At 32.5% G+C, this 15,710-nt stretch overlaps 1 protein-coding gene across 1 annotated transcript; it reads right to left on the bottom strand.

The window, feature by feature from the left end:
• Window positions 1-11,211: 11,211 nt before the first annotated feature.
• LOC141399533 (transcription factor grauzone-like) lies at window positions 11,212-14,072 on the bottom strand. Its single transcript, XM_073978480.1, has 2 exons — window positions 14,043-14,072; window positions 11,212-13,429 (listed from the first exon to the last, which is right to left on the bottom strand). The coding sequence occupies exon 2, from the start codon at window positions 13,301-13,303 to the stop codon at window positions 12,026-12,028; it is 1,278 nt and encodes a 425-aa protein (XP_073834581.1). The 5' UTR covers window positions 13,304-13,429; window positions 14,043-14,072; the 3' UTR covers window positions 11,212-12,025.
• Between the last annotated feature and the right edge of the window lie 1,638 nt (window positions 14,073-15,710).

The raw sequence follows: 15,710 nt of genomic DNA, 5'->3' as shown, positions 1-15,710 counted from the left end.
TTAAGCGCGTTCATGATACCTACTTTTTCTCCATCGGAATTTTTTCCCTGCCGATTTTTGTTTGTAACAAATACGGACAAAAATAAGAATAACCTACTACTTTTAAGTGACAATAAATGTTTTGCAAAGGGAAAAGCAGTACTATAAAACTAATCATTTTTGCAAATTATTGTAGTCATTGGCTGACTTCCGTATTGTCAGTTGCTTTGTATTCGCGCACGAAACTAGGGGTTCTTAAATCGAGTTCAATTTCTTTTTGTTTTCCGTTCACATTTTTTGTTTTTGGTCATGTTCTTTTGTTTTCAACATATCTCAATTATTATCTCACTTATTTGTACAAAAATGCCAAAAATTTGTCTTCCCTACTGTCTGTGAAAAAATAATGGACAGCTGGGAGACAGCCGACAAATGTTTGTATGTGTTAGTAAATCAGAGTTGTATTTGCAGACAGACTGTCTTGTGTAAACGCCTAGTAACAATAAAAAACGCTTGAAACATAGCTTCGTTCCAGTACTTTTTTAATGATAAAAGTGTCAAAAGAGCAAACGGTCGAAAATGAGTCGAACACACACATTTTTCCAAAATGTTCGGAAACGAAAAAATGGCAGAAACGTAAAAAACTGGAACAAATGTCAAAGTCGGCGTGTCAGCGAATCAGAAGCCGGCAAACATGTTGCACATTTTTGCTCCCTCAAATTTGTCGTGTAAAAAGTTTTTAAAGAGAGAGCCATTCAGCGCCATTTTTGTTCAAAGAGAAGTGATCATTTTGCAACTTTTTTGGTGTACGGAACGCATTTCGGGGAAAAATGTGCAAAATGTGTAAAAAATTTAGTTCTGGAACGAAGCTTGCCAGCAAAAAAGTTTGGAAGTAGTGCAATGCAGAGTTAGGATTTATGAAAAATGCACTCCGCTCGATACATTTTAGAAGCACTTGGTTAAAGATCCCTACATTCGCAGTCTTTTTTTCTGAACACAAGAAAGAGTTTCTAAAATTATAAGAATTTGTTTTAAAAATATAAAGAAATACAAATAAAGATGCGAACATTGCTGTAATTCACAAGACGCAAATTATTTTTAAAGTGGAGTCGGAGTTTTTTTGGCAATCTGAATTGGAGTTGGAGGAAAAATGAAAAACCATTTGGATGATGAAGCAATATAAGTTGCCGTGTCATAAAAAGCAGAGCAAAGGAAGTAAACTCTGTTACGATCAAATTATGTGGAGAGTTTTTATAATTTGTGTTAATGTAATAAACTTAATATTCTTTTTTTAAACGAATAAGCAATGCATTTTATTTATTTTGGGATATTTGCAATGGCTTGCATTTTATAGCATATTTAGACTACATTTAAATTCAATCCAAAACACTACATCAAAGGCTGTGATTTGGATCGAAAATGGAGTGCATCCTAGCTGTGTTCCGTGGAAGCAAAATGGAGTGCATCCTAGCTGCGCGCTCTCTTGTAAAATTCATAGGTGAATTCATAGAAAAAGATGTACTCCAGCGGCAATTGTTCTAGTGATTTAACTGCATCCGTGGATGCAAACTTTTTGCTGGGTTTTATTATGTGTGTTCGTTTACTCACAAATTTTACGAATTGTTACTGGATGTTGTTCGTTTACTCTACAGTACAATGCAAAACGCCTTAGCCGATTACAAGAAGTTACTGGACTTCTACAAATTTGTACAAATTGTTGAGTAAACGAACACACCTATTAACAATAAACAATAGGTCTGTACGATAACTTTCCCAGCAACAATTACTCAGCAAGTTCCAGCAACTTCTCTCATTGAATTTTACTCTCATAAGCAAGAAAAATTGCAGAAAGTTATCGAACAACATTTTGTAAGAACTTGCAAGAAGTCAGCTGTTTCCGAAAATGTATGAAAATTGTTTTTGTTTCTTTTGATATTTTAAACCAAATGTTAAAAAACACAAATTTTAAAATTACATTTTACTTATTTAAAGCAATAATCCTATCCACAACGCTTTAGAATCTAAAAAAAGTGAAATTGTGAAATTTTCTTTGTCAAAAATGTTAACAATTCAAGTTGTTAACATTGAACAGCTGATTAAAAGTCAACTGATCAGACTTGCAAATTTTTGCGGGACAAATTTTCCCAGCAAGAATTTGCAAGTTCTCAGTCACAGAACTCTCCAAAATCTCTCCAAACTTGCTCTCGTTTGCTGGATAATTTTCTTATCGAACAGCATTCTGTAAAAATTTGTACAAATTTTTGGGTTATCGTACAGACCTAATGACTAATCGACCACAGACAAGTATGCAAAGAATGAATATTTGACTCAATAGGTCTGTACGATAACCCAAAACTTTGTACAAATTTTTACTGAATGCTGTTCGATAACAAAATTATCCAGCAAAAGAGAGCGAGTTTGGAGAGATTTTTGTGACTGAGAACTTGCAAATTTTTGCTGGGAAAATTTGTCCTGCAAAAATTTGAAATTCTGATCAGCTGACTTTTAATCACCTGTTCAATGTAATCAACTCGAATGTTAACATTTTTGACCAAGAAAATTTCATAATTGCACATTTTTTTAGATTCTAAAGCGTTATGGATAGGATTAAAGCATTAAGGGCATGTTTCACTATGTCGAACGAAAATGAAAACGAAAGAAACAAAGCTAAACGCGTGTATTATTTTTCATTTTTGTAGTTGCTTTAAAGCAAACGCAAAGTCAATATTCCCATAAAAACCAAAGTTTAGGTGTTTTTCGTTCGCAATAATTTTCGTTCGGCATAGTGAAACAGGCCCTAAATAAGTAAACTGCAATTTTAAAATTTATGTTTTTGTTCCATTTGGTTTAAAATATCAAAAGAAACAAAAACAAATTTAATATATTTTCGGAAACAGCAGACTTTCTTCCAAGTTTTTGCAAAATGCTGTTCGATAACTTTCTGCAATTTTTCTTGCTTGAGAGAGTAAAATTCACTGAGAGAGGTTGCCGGAACTGACTGAGTAATTATTGCTGGAAAAGTTATCGTACACACCTAATATGTGTTGTCGGATAATGTACCAATGCAAAACAGTCCAATTTTGACTTTGAAAACATCAAAATACCTCTGGAAAGCATAGGGGAAAAATAGACCCTCATTGAAGTATTTTGAAACGACCTACAACAGAGTATATTTCCTCTCCCAATAGTATTGGAATGACTTAATTTTTACTAAATGGATAGATTCACTTTTGGCAGTTTTGTTGAGATGTGTATTATTTTATTGTTGTAAAATAATTCAGCTACAGTCAGGGAAAAAAGTTTACATACACCCCATAAATCTCGGGTTTTAGGACAAGTAATTACTTTTACGAAATTCCAAGTATGCAGTTTTATTTCTTCTCACTAATAAACAATATTTGAAACAAAAAAAGTATAAACTAAAATACAAATAACGATAAATTTTACAAAAACCAAAAAATTGTGGGGACAAAAGTTTACATACACCCCAAGGAAATTGTGTATTTCCGTAGAATTTATGGAATTAGCGCCAAAATTTCTACATTTTATTGTTTCAGCGAATGACTCTGGGTGTCTAAGATATATTTTAGAGAAACAAAAATAATTTTCGGGGGTTAAATGCCGTTATTTAAGGTCAGAATTCTTGTACTCCTCATAAAGCTCATCAAGATTTGCCATCTGACACTAATTTTATGCTTTTTATAAAGTACTATACCTTAAAACGCAAAGAATTAAGCAAGGGTCAGCTTTGATGAGGAATACAAGAATTCTGACCTTAAATAACGGCATTTAACCCCGGAAAATTATTTTTGTTTCTCTAAAATATATCTTGGACACCCAGAGTCATTCGCTGAAACAATAAAATGTAGAAATTTTGCCGCTAATTCCATAAATTCTACGGCAATACACAATTTCCTTGGGGTGTATGTAAACTTTTGTCCCCACCATTTTTTGGTTTTTGTAAAATTTACCGTTATTTGTATTATGGATTATACTTTTGTTGTTTCAAATATTGTTTATTAGTGAGAAGAAATAAAACTGCATACTTGGAATTTCGTAAAAATCATCACTTGTCCTAAAACCTGAGATTAATGAGGTGTATGTAAACTTTTGTCCCTGAATGTAAATCTCGGGTTTTGTTGTTTTTAAAATTTAAAACAACAAGTTTTATTTAAAGTGGGATGTAGTTAAAATTGATGTAATTTCGGGAAAGGCAAAGAATACTAGTTTCGTCCAACGCCACTTGGACTCATCAGTTCTCTTAGTTCTTTGTATTGAAACAAAGAACTCTTCCCCAATTTTATGACGACCAGAGCTCAAGAATAAACGTAACCGATGAATTCGTTTAAATGCGAATTCATCAGAAACATTTAAAAAATCTCGTAGCCGCATATGTAGACCAAGTAACTACTTCCCACTGTTATGGTCTTTGCATTGCAAAGAAACGCATAACAAATTTTGATGGTTTGTTGTAAACAACAACAAACTATCGTCACCGTGCTGTGTGTCTATTTTTAGATTCACTTTTGGCAGTTTTGTTGAGATGTGTATTATTTTAGCTCTGTTCCTTTACGTGCAAGAATCTTCAAGTTTTACAACTTTTTACTCGAAAAGCGTTCCTTTACTTCAGACACCATACAATTTATATGGAAGCAGATTATAACTTTTGCTACTTTTGCCGGTTTTACCACTTTTAAAAGTAAAGGAACAGACCATTTATTGTTGTAAAATAATTCAGCCAAATCTCGGGTTTTGTTGTTTTTAAATTTTAAAACAACAAGTTTTATTTAAAGTGGGATGTAGTTAAAATTGATTTAATTTCGGGAAAGGCAAAGAATACTAGTTTCGTCCAACGCCACTTGGATAAAACTTGTTGTTTTAAAATTTAAAAACAACAAAACCCGAGATTTAGCTGAATTATTTTACAACAATAAAATAATACACATCTCAACAAAACTGCCAAAAGTGAATCTGGCAAATCATGTTCCCAATCTAAAATATTATCCAATAGAATACCACCTCGACATGCACGAGGACATGTTCCACCACATGGTTTTTGGCCAACAGTTTCCGCGGCTGTTCGTTTGTTACACTGTTCAATGAACATGTTACCATGTAGTTCGGATAAATACGACGAAAATAAATTTCAAATGCAGACCATCAATATTTTGTGAAACAATATATTGAACATAACTAAACATTCATTGTCACTTAAAAGTAGCAGGTAATTCCTATTTTTGTCCGTATTTATTACAAATTTCAAATAAATTTAGTATATTCTGACGCAAAAAACCGTATAGTTTTTATATAATTTGTTGCCATAAATATATCAGTAGTATCCACTCTGATACGGGTCCCATCCCTACGCTCATATGTTTTTCGAGACCAAGACTTCTGACTTTTGCTAATAAACGATGTAACTGCACTCTGTAGTGCGATTCGGTAACATTAAAACGCAAGTTTTTCCCTCCCTTAAATTACTTCATTTTAAATTGTAATGGCATTATATTGTAGTGTACAGCCTTAAGGTCGAAAGACTGGGCATAAGAGAATTGAAATAAATTAAATTATGAATGAAAAGTTCATGTAAAAGTTGACAACACTCTTGCTATCGGTAGAACTTTACGACTGCTTTTTATTTGTCACTAACTTACCGAAAAACATCGGTAATTACCGAAATTATAAGCGTTTTAATTTTACCGACAATTGTCGGTAACTCAAAAAATGAGTTAGAGAATCGCACTACTGAACTCTGAATTTTATTAAATCCAAAACTTAAATGTTAAAAAATTTCCATTATTTCCTAAGTCCCAATTTACATTAGGCGAGTTTACTTGCGGCAATTGTCAGTTTGACGGAGAGAGAGGTGAGGTATATGGTAACCCTTTGCCTCTCAACACTCTCTCTCATCCACAAACTGACAATTGCCGCAAGTAAACTCGCCTAATGTAAATTGGGACTATGTTTCTGACTTTTGCACCCATGCTCATGACCCTCCCATAGACCCGCCACTCCCCCGATGAAGTACGTATGACTGATATCAGTATTAAAATTTTACTCACTTTTAAACTTCCCAAAAAACAAAAAAAAAACAAATAATTGGAATCATACTAAAAATGATATTCTACAAAATATTGACGATTTTTGCATGCAATTTGGCTCAGTTGCATATGTTTTGACCATTAAATTTTAAGGCGTTTTATATATTTTCAAATTTGTTCATAATTCTTGTTGGATATTTTCTTATACTTGAAGCATTGAACTAGTATTAGTATTTGACTTCTTTATTGAATATTTTATATATAGTTTTATAATTCATTAAATACGATTATGTGTACACATAATTCAAGTAAGAAGTATTTTGAATTAACGACAATGTATATTTGCACGTCTGCCGTATACCAGTAAAATTTGCTTATATATCTTTTTATTGGAATTCGTTTACTAAGAGTTGACGATACTTGTAACTTATTTCCAGGTATCTTACAAGTTTATTCCAGTCATCTTCATCGTGACCATCGAGGATTTTAATAATTTCATCTTCTTCCAGATTTATCTTTAGGAATATCATCAGCCTAAATTCTTGAAATATCGGACAAGTTCCCAGGAAATGTTGTAATGTTTCGATTTCATGTCTATTACAGAGGTACACTCTCTGTTTGAATCACCCGATTCGAACTTATTATATGCTAGGGGTATCATGCCACTTCGCGCTTTAAAAATGCATAAAATTTTCTCGTAGGAGTAATTTTGGTTAAGATATATTTGTGCTCGATTTGGATTAAGATATCTATATATACGTAGACTCTGACTATTTTCTTTTCTCCACAAACTTTCTTCGTATAATCGTAGGTTTATACTATTAAGTAGACTTTTACAAAATGTGTTCCAGCAATTTATAGATGTCACCGTTTGGTGCATTTGTAGGTTAAAAGTTTGACTTAATGCGTTCAATTCTTGTGCCCAGAAAGTTTTTTTGTTTAATGCTATTACTGCTAGCTGATTTGGGAGCCTTCTGTTTGTGTACTGGAATAGTATTTTTCTTAAATAGTTTAAATGTAAGCCCAAAGTATAAATTTGTGTGTCTTCCACTTGTGTTTCTAACATTACAACGTAATTGGGTGTAAAGCTTGGTACTCGTAGTAAGCTTTTTATGAAGTATCTCTGTAGTGTGTTGATTTGTTCAAAGTAGGAAAAACCCCAGACCTCTGCGGCATAAGTTTGTATTGACCTACAAGCTGCTAGAAACATTTTCCATTTGGAGTTCATATCTATATCAGCTTTGTTAATAAAATGGTTCCGTGTTACGTTTATTGCATTCTTTGCTTCATTATTTCTTCTTTCTATATGTTTCTGAAATAGCATTTTTGGAGTGAATGTCACCCCAAATATTTGAAATCGTTTGCAATTTTTATGTCTCTGTTCTTGTACTTCCATTTTTCCTGCTTACTTAATCTGCCTCCATTCCTGAAAACCATTATTTCTGATTTAGATAAATTAACTTCCAAACTCCACGATTTGCAGTACGTTTCTAAGTTATCAATCATTTTTTGCAGAACTTGTATATCATCTGCTAGGAGTACGATATCATCTGCATATAAAAGGAGTCTGATATTAAGATTTTCCAGAAACAGTCCTCCTTCAATGTATTCGTGGAGATCGTTCACGTAGAGCGCAAATAATAGGTGTGTCTTTTTACGTGATAATTTGTAATAATTATTACGAAATGTTACTAAATGCTGTCTTTTTACACAAAAGTTCAGTAAAAGAGAGCGAAGTGAGAGAACAAGTTTGACAGTTGTTTGCTGAGAAATTGCTAAAAGTTGCTGAAAGAATTTTTCCCAGCAACCTTTAGCAAGTTCGATCAGCAGTTTTTTATCATCTGCAAATGGTCAGCTGCTCAATGTTTATCTTATTTTTTGTGGAAAAATACTATAAATATTACGACTCAGGTTTATTTATTAATTATTTTCTATTTATTTTGCTTAAAATTGAAGAACTTTTTCATTGCTTTGGAGTTATTTTTTCGTTAATGCATTGGCGCCAATGTTTTTGTTTTGGTTATCAACTGTTATCTTGCTAAAGTTTACTAAATGCTGTCTTTTTACTTTTTTCTCTATTTTCGTATCAAAGAGTAAAATCTCCCTTACTCTCTGAAAAGAAGTTACTGAATAATTATTACTGAAAAAGTAAAAAGACACAACTAATAACGGGGAGAGAAGACATCCTTGTTTTTCTCCTTGAGTGGTTTCAAAATAGTTCGATAATTCTTTCCCATTCCATATCGCAGATCGAGTATTGCTGTAGATCTTTTCTATCATTGTTACCAATTTATGTGATACGCCAATGCCATATAATTTGTAGATAAGCGCTTGCCTTGATATATTATCAAAAGCTGCTCTAAAATCAACGAAAAATGCGTATACCTTTCCCAAGCCAGCATTTTTTGAAAATTTTAATCAAATTCGAGTCTTTTTTGATCCGACTACACGATTAAAAAGCTGGAATATGAGCTCATTTTCTGATCATAAATGACTCCTTTGTCGGGAGGAAAACGTAACCTCAGGCGACTCTTCTAAACAAATCACAAATGAGTCTTCCTCTGCATTAGTTTCGAGTCTTTTTTCCCATTTTCTGATGGTATATAAAGTCTTTTTCGAGTCGTATTTTAATCATTTATTGGTGATTTGTTGATTAATTTGGGACTCTTTTTCGAGTCTTTTTTGAGTCATGTTTATTATCGTTTATGAGTCTTTAGGGAGTCATTTATGAGTCTCTTAATTATACGAAAACATTAAAAGAATTTTCTTTTTATTCTTCTTTTTTTGTTCTTTCCTTTGTTGTGTTGTCTTTTCTGCTTTTAATTATCCCCTTTACTGAACATGTGTTGTGTTTGTCTATACTCTTAATATTATACGTTACATTTATATTTATATCAAAGTTTTGTAGAAAGTGTATATGAGAATTATTTCAACAAAACAAAAATAAAACAAAACAATCAGTATGTAATCACCTATTTGTTCAAAATATGATCAGAAGATACATAACTATAATCACTTTTTCAAACACCTGGATGACCATTTTTTGATTAAGCATTTTTCAATCTTCTGATGTTCGAAATGTGACAATAAATAACGAAAAAAAATAGTCACATTTTAAACGCCTAAATGATTTATTTGTGATTACTAAACATTTGTTGTTGTATTATAATTTGAACTCTTTTCAATCGTTACAGTGAGTCACTTTCGAGTCCCTTTCTGATCATACAAGCGACTTAATCATTTTTTGATCACCAAAAGGACTCTAAAATGACCCCTCAATGTGATTTTTGAAAAAACAATCTTCCAAATGCTGGCTGGGTCGTTTTTCTGCAAGTTTGTATTTTACGTTTGAGGCCAGGTTGAAGATATTGTCTATGGTCGAATAATTCTTTCTGAATCCAGCTTGATATTCCGTTAAAATGTCGTATTTTTCCACCCAGCTATACAGCCTTTCGTTTATTAAACCCATAAATATTTTTGCTGCACAATTCATAAATGATATTCCTCTGTAATTAGATGCTTCATTTAGATCACCTTTCTTATGAATAGGAAAAATTATGGATTTTGTGAATGCAGGATCAATTTTGGTGTTTGAATACATGTTGTTGTATATATGTAGTAACTGGGTATGTAATGTCTCCGTGCCATTTATATAAAATTCGTATGGTATCCTGTCCTCTCCTGGTGCTTTATTATTATTTGCTTTTGCCAGGACTTTCTTGAGGTCCGTCATTGTGAATGGTCTGTCTAATTCCGTATCGTCTTTATAGGGGGGTGCATAGTAAATCAGAGTAACCTCGTTAGAATTATTTAGAAGATTTTCGTAATAGTTTTTAAATGCCTCCGGGCTAATATTTGAGCCTATAAGACTGTGTTGATTGCGCAGTTCTCTGGCCATTTTCCACCATTCCTTTGTGTTTTTTATGGTATTTAGCTTATTTGCCATCGTTTTATAGTATTGTTCTTTTCTGTCGTTGCAAATTGATCTATATTTCCTTTGTGCTGTGAGATACAGTATTTTATCTTCCGGCTTCTTCGTCCTCCTGTACAATTTTAGCATTTTAAAACTACTACTTCTTCGTCATACCATTTCTGCTTAGGTTCGAATCTGCGTTTATTGTCGTATGCATTCGATGTGGATTTCTTTATTATCTCACAGATATCTTTAAGACAAATGTGGTTCTGTTCTGTAATATTACAAAGGTTTGCATTTATTGTTTGCTGATATTTACTCATGTCTCTATCTTTCCATACTAGCTTCGGTAATAGCGCCATCTTTTCTCCAGCTTGTGACGTGGAAAGGACATTAATTTTTAGCAAGATGGGAAAGTGATCTGACCACACTTTATCTTCGATCTTAAACTCAATTATGTTACATAGAACTTCTTTTGATACTGCACATATGTCATTAACCGACTCTCCCAACGTTGTGATATATGTCAGATTTCCCTCGGTGTCTCCCTTTGTTATTCCATTTAATATGATCAGATTGTAGTCATCACACATCTTCATAAATTGATTACCTTTTTGGTTTACGGTTTTATCTTTGGACCTTCTTAAATCGTAGCCAGAATAAAATCGTTCTTTGTATATATCTCCAATAGTTTGATTTAATTCTCCAATTCTGATATTAAGGTCGCCCATAACTTTTGGATTTTCTGTATCTTCGGATACAAATAACTCCTTGAGGCTTCTAAATTCGAGGTCCCAGGAAGCGGGCCTTAGGTACTGAGGAATTATCGTAAATGTATTTTCTTTGGTTGTCAGTTTTAGGAAAATCTTTTCATTACCATCAACAAGCATTGAACTATAAACAATTGCAAAAAATACCTAAATTATCTTTCAAAAATAAATTTACAGAAAATTTTCTAAAACGTGCAATTTTGTTGCAAGTATATTGGCCACCACATATTTAAGAACTCATAAAAGAATTGCATTTATTACGCCATCAGAATTAACTTTAGTTGGTACTAAACGATTTTCTCTTGATTCGTTTATTTATTTTAGATGGGCTTTTTTTTTTGGTCAGATTTTCTTAATGAATAAAGCTAATGTAAATTCATTATTTTTCCCAACGTTTCGTCAGTTTATTTCCGACTTCTTCAGGGGATTTTTTATTGGATTTTTTCTGTTGAAACAAAATTGGCATTTTTGAACATACATTTTTTTTTTCCTGTGGATATTTGATTATAATTTTTACTTACAATTAGTTCATTTTCTCAAATTTATATTTATAAAAAACGGGACTTCACAAAAACACGCATTGTATAAATAATAAATAAATAAATAAATAATTGTAAATAAAAAATCTAATCTATATCACAGAACGTATCACTTAAGCTATTGCAACCGAGTATTGTAGTTTGGTGTTGTCTTTGTCTTCTTTGGTATTTATTGACATTTGTATTCTCTCTTGAATACGTAAGCTTTCCAATGTATATCGCTTGTTTTCATTCTTCTCTTTATCTAAGATCTTGACGTTTTTCAAATCAGCTGTGTGTCGATTATCATTTACATGTTGTGCTAGTGCTGTGTTGTATTTTCCTTTTTTGATGTCTGCTTCATGTTCACTCATTCTAATACCTAATCGTCTCTTTGTTGTTCCTACATATACTTTGTTACATTGCTCACTTTCGTTCCCCTTACATGTTATTTCGTATACGACGTTGGTCTAGGGTATTAGAGGTTAATGCTCTTCATCAGCTGATTGCCTTTGTTTATAAATGTTCTTAAATCAATAAAAATACAACTAAACTTGGCTTGTTTTAATCCACAAAGCAAATTTTGGGCCAGATGTATTTTTTAACAATATAATTATTGCTTCTGTAAAAAAATAATAAACTTCCAATACATAAAATCATGCCAAATACTCTCTTGATTTTGCCCATTCAGTAGGATGAGCTATCTTTCGATGCTTATGCATGTTAGCGTTATTTTTAAATGTTTGAGGACAGTGTGTACATTGGTATAAACTTTGGCCAGAGTGAGTAGCAATATGCTCCTTTAATTTAGTACATATTATTTTTAAACGACTTTTCACAATATGTACAATTAAATTTACATTCCATTTCGTGGACAAACTTTTTATGTCGCATCATGGCTTTATCATTTGCCGCTACTTTTCCACAATCTTTACACACAAATGCCGTTGTTCCCTCACTATGAAATGATAGTTTATGCGATTTGAGACTATTGTTTGTGGATAGTTGGGCATTACAAATATCACAAGGCCATTTTCGTCGCTTGCCGTCTTCAGTATGCATTGACATTTTATGAAGCTTAAGAGACACATTGCCATTAATTGTTTTTCCACATTGATCACAAACCTGTTGGTCATTATGAACTCTACTGACATGGATTTTTAATTGAAATTCAAACGCATACAATCGTCCACAATCATCACATTTGAAGTCCTTCTTGCCTGTAGTGTGCGTAGCCATGTGCCCTTCCAGTACAGTTTTACATTTGAATTTCTTTTGGCAAATTTGACACTCCTGGTCTTTTACTGCTTTGTGTATAAATTGTTTGTGATTTTGCAAAGATCTACTACTATTACAAACGGCTCCACATAGATTACATTTATACGTTTCCGGGTCGATATGCAAATGTAAATGATCAACCAGCATGTAGCGGCGACGAATCTTCTTGTCACAGCAAAAAACATAACATTTTTGTTGATGTCCCGTGGTAAAGTGTAAGCGCAACGTGTCATAGTTGGGGAAACTTTCTTTACAGAGATCACATTCAAAGTTTGGTATGAACTTTGCTATAAATTCATCCATTTCCCTGATTTTTTCAGCACTGTTGAAAGTTGGCTCTTTTGGAGGTTTTACCGCTATATCTTTTTTCTTCCTCTGTTTTCTTGGTTTCTTTGAAGTTGAAGTTGCTTTTAAACATGAGCTTTCTTCAGGTCGTTTTTTCGTTGTTTTTCTTGCTTTCATTTCTTTCGCTGATTTTTTCCAACTTAAACTGTCTTCCGATTTTGTATCATCGTTGAAAGAAACATACTCTCCATCAACATTAACTGATGTATCAAAAGACACATTATCTTCAAGTTTTTGTTCTCCCTTAATAAAGACAGACAACTCTTCTCCAGTAATATTTTCATTTCGATTTAATACATCCCCTACATTAGCTAGATTCTCTAATGGTGTTATTCCTTCCTCCGCAGGGAATAAATCACCTACAGTGTTTGGAACAATATGTTGTGTGTGCTCATGTTTTATTTCTTTCGCTTCTATTTTGTCATTTGTTGATAGTAGTCGATATTTTACTTCTTTGAGCATTTGATTGTTTTTCTCCAAAACTTTATGTTGGAATTCATGAAAATCTTGAATATGTTTCCAACAAAACTTACAAAGGACGTTAGACTGTATAGGAGACTCTTCATAAGCATTTTCCAAACCTAGTACCTGAAAAAGAAAACTGAAGTTAATTTTATAAAATACTACATACTCGTAAAGTACAAAATCTTACTATAGGATCAAAGTATTTCACTGTTATTTCGTAAACGTCGGTACATTCTCCATCGTCTCCAATTAAATTCGGACTCCATTCCAAACATGTTTCAAAACAAAGGCAAGACACTTTGCTTCGAGTATTTGGCATGATTTTATGTATTGGAAGTTTATTATTTTTTTACAGAAGCAATAATTATATTGTTAAAAAATACATCTGGCCCAAAATTTGCTTTGTGGATTAAAACAAGCCAAGTTTAGTTGTATTTTTATTGATTTAAGAACATTTATAAACAAAGGCAATCAGCTGATGAAGAGCATTAACCTCTAATACCCTAGACCAGCGATCGGCAGCGTGCCCTTGCTGAGAGGAAAAGAGCATAAATTTCAATGTAAAATGCATGAAAATTACGCTCTTTTGCTCTCAGTAAGGGCACGCTGCCGATAGCTGCCCTAGACAGACGGCAGCGTTAATTCGCATTAACTGCCTTAATTCAAATTAATTCGTGCATTATCCACATTCTTAATGCACAAAATCAAAGGAAATTTATGTCAAGTTTACACTTACGCTCCAAAATCCACTGGATTTCACGAAATCCTGAAATACACCCCAGTGTTTATACTTATTTTTTTTGTTGATTTCAAACATATCACAATTATCAAGGTAGATGCATATGTATGTGCAGCTGATCGAACATGAATTTTCAAAACAAGCTGTTGTAAATTGAATTAGTCATCAAAAAATACGACAATATACAACTTTAAAGCTTTATTTCGAAAATTATAGTAAATATTATAAATATATCGTATTAATTGTGTATTATACTGACATATGAAAAAATAAAAAATGATTTTATCGTTGAGACATCATCATAATAATAAATTTTTGTATATAAAAGTTGTGTTCAGAACCTGCAAAATATTACTACTTGCTGTAGTTTTGCTGTTTAGTGCTACAAATGCGTTCCCGTACTCCGAAATTTAGCAAGACTTGCACTTCTCTTTAAACGAAAATGGCGCTGAATAACAAACACCATCTGCTCCTGTTTTCTGCTACACAAATTTGGCATAGTAGAAAGTAGCAGCATGTTTATTAGCACCTGAATATCTTAGCTGATACGTTGATTTTGACATTTCTGGAGTTATTGCAATTTCCGTCAGTTTTCCTTTCCCGTATTTTTTAAGAAATTTGTATGGGAAAGTAATTTTTGACAATTCGCCCTTTTTTCTAACATTACCGTTAAAAAAGTACTGGAACGCAATGGAAAATATCATTGTAACAAAGTAACTTAATATTATTTTCACATTGTTTACACATTTTTATAATAACATTTTTTGTTACAGCAATTGACCATCTACCTTGTTTATTGTGATACGTGAAAAGTGTTGCAACTTTTGGTACTTTTTTAAGCAAAGACAGGGTTGTATATCATGAGTACTGTGATTTCGATGTTGATTTCGCTGAAATCACGAAATGAGATGATTTCATTTTTGTATGCGAAATCATGATAAATTTTGCTTGATTCCGCTCGAAAACGCCTTCGAAATCACGAAACGACGCCGAATGTAAACCAAACATTAAACTGTATTTCAATATGGCAATGCTGTAAAAGAGAGCCCATATTCATGTAGGAGAGAGAGCATATTCATGCTCTGAGACACAATTTGCATTGAAAATCAATTGTCTTCTGTCATATTTCCATGTTTAAGAAAATAAAAAAGGAAAACAAATCAGAAATTTTCGCGTTTCTTTCAAATAACTAGTGGTCTTTCTCGAATAGAATAGCAGCTTATCGTTTTTCATGCCTTCTAACAAATCTCTTTTTAAATTTTTTATTTTCACAACAATTTTCATTACCCACCATACCAATTCTATCGAAAATTATATCTTCTACAAATGTTTTTTTTTTAAGTTTTGCAATATTTTTATAATATTAAAAAGTCTCAAAAATATCGCGAATAAATTAAATTTATTTTTGCATTATCGTGGTGAAAAATTCAATGGTAGAAAGTATATTTGTTTCGCATATTTTGGCGAACTTTTGTAAAACTTTATGAAATGGTCTGCTGGGTACAAACAAACAACACAAACAGCTGTTTCATAAATGCAGAAACTATCGTCTGTCAGGGTAAAAAGTTAATTCAAATTAAGGAATTTTTAATGCAAATTAACTCTGCCGTCTGTCTAAGGTATATTGCTTGATTTACATCATGGCACAATTCCCAAGGTAGTGGT

Source organism: Musca autumnalis, unplaced genomic scaffold, assembly GCF_047663935.1.
Source record: "Musca autumnalis isolate F117 unplaced genomic scaffold, ASM4766393v1 scaffold_3, whole genome shotgun sequence".
Taxonomy (NCBI): domain Eukaryota; kingdom Metazoa; phylum Arthropoda; class Insecta; order Diptera; family Muscidae; genus Musca; species Musca autumnalis.
Note: the sequence above shows the minus strand (reverse complement) of the source record. Positions and strands in the feature narration are given on the sequence as shown.

Bases quoted from the DNA above. Each gene is read 5' to 3' on its own strand.
- LOC141399533 (XM_073978480.1), bottom strand. From the start codon at position 13,303: ATGCTCAAAGAAGTAAAATATCGACTACTATCAACAAATGACAAAATA.